This window comes from Rhipicephalus sanguineus, chromosome 11 (genome assembly GCF_013339695.2).
Source record: "Rhipicephalus sanguineus isolate Rsan-2018 chromosome 11, BIME_Rsan_1.4, whole genome shotgun sequence".
In the NCBI taxonomy this organism is placed as follows: Eukaryota; Metazoa; Arthropoda; class Arachnida; order Ixodida; family Ixodidae; genus Rhipicephalus; species Rhipicephalus sanguineus.
In genome coordinates this window covers 85082790-85084355 of record NC_051186.1, presented here as the reverse complement: position 1 = coordinate 85084355, position 1566 = coordinate 85082790, and the positions used below count along the sequence as shown (strand labels likewise).

At 47.6% G+C, this 1566-nt stretch overlaps 1 protein-coding gene across 1 annotated transcript; it reads right to left on the bottom strand.

Annotated features, from left to right (window-relative positions):
• Window positions 1-655: 655 nt before the first annotated feature.
• LOC119375207 (proline-rich protein HaeIII subfamily 1-like) lies at window positions 656-1129 on the bottom strand. The gene has a single exon (XM_037645393.1). It carries the CDS (start codon window positions 1127-1129, stop codon window positions 656-658), a length of 474 nt encoding a protein of 157 aa, XP_037501321.1.
• Between the last annotated feature and the right edge of the window lie 437 nt (window positions 1130-1566).

Below are 1566 nucleotides of genomic sequence, written 5' to 3'. Positions count from 1 at the left end.
TAGTTTTTTTATTAGGAACCGTTTTTGAGATGCGACTAGAAATGACCTCACGCAGAGTAAACGCGAACGACATCAAAGGTTAGATCAAAGCTGTCTTCCTCTCGTATACGAGGTTATGTGAAAAAAAGTGTAATCGATAGAATATGTACCGTTTATCTACCAAGCCAAATTCCCAATAACGAAAGAAACACGGAATAGTACGTCACTTTTTATGCAAGACATTAGCACATATCAGATAGATAGATAGATAGATAGATAGATAGATAGATAGATAGATAGATAGATAGATAGATAGATAGATAGATAGATAGATAGATAGATAGATAGATAGATAGATAGATAGATAGATAGATAGATAGATAGATAGATAGATAGATATTGTCGCTAAGCTTAAAAAGAAAGATTTATGGCTCAAATATATCTGGAGTTCTGACAAATCACTATCATATTCGTCATATTTGTCTTTTACCTCAATCTCAATAACTGGGACGGCCACCTTGGTCGCGGTTTCGAATTTTTTCATACAAAGCCACGTTTTTGGTTTACTAGTAGCTTCGCGCTTCAAACGGGTTGGATTGCAATCTCTTGCTTTTGCGAGACCCTCCTCCACTTTGTGGGCTTCGTGTTACACAGATTTGACGAGAAAAAGCTGTCTTCACTCACTCTCTCCACTGTGCTTTTTCTCTCCCGCCGGAGGTGGCTGGTCAGTTGAGGGAGGTGGCTGATCTCCAGCTGGAGGTGGCTTGTCGGTACCGGGGGATGTTTGAAATGTGTCGTGGTCTTTGTCGACCGTTGGATGTGACTGGCCGGCCCCTGGAGGTGACTGGTCGGTATTGCGGGGTGTTTGAAAGGAATCGGGGTTTGTTTTTGAGGCCTTGGCGTCTGGTTGTACGGGGTTTGCTTTTGAGGCCTTGGCGTCTGGTTGTACGGGGTTTGTTTTTGAGGCCTTGGCGTCTGGTTGTACAGTCGAGGGAGGTGGTTGATCGGACTTGGGAGCGTCGCCGGCAGGGGGAGGAGCCGCACCCCCGTCGGGAGGCGCGTGGCCGCCATCCTGCGGGGTTCGTGTCCCGCTCTCAGAAGGTGGCGGTTGATGGGCCGACTCCGTCGCCGTTGGACCTTTGTCCGCCATGCTGGAGCCGCCTCACGTGACCGACGAGGGAGGACGACGGCTAGGAAGAACAAGTTACGTTTTGATTGTACAGTAGTACTTATATACAGGACAGTTGATAAAAAAAGTGGTCCAACCATTGGGACACATACTCAGCGCTAACTTGCAACTGAACGCTTAGTCGCAAGTTAGCGTTGTGTATGTGCCTGCTTCTTCTCAGTCCCTTTCGCATTGCGCTACTCGGTGTGTGTCCATTTCTCAGTCACGCCACTGCAGTCGCACCCATTGAACCAATCAAATGCACAGGAACTGGACATCAGCTTATTTTACGGATTGCAAGGGTAAGTCGAGCAGACGCGAATTCGCTGTGGCTACGGGTATAGGTCGCACCCAGGTGTGAATATCGGTCCCTTCGAGTCGTTTTTTTTGGTCGCACATGTTCGCGCTACCGGTGCTAG

Excerpts from the sequence above, each read along its gene's own strand:
- LOC119375207 (XM_037645393.1), bottom strand. The coding sequence starts at position 1,129 with ATGGCGGACAAAGGTCCAACGGCGACGGAGTCGGCCCATCAACCGCCA.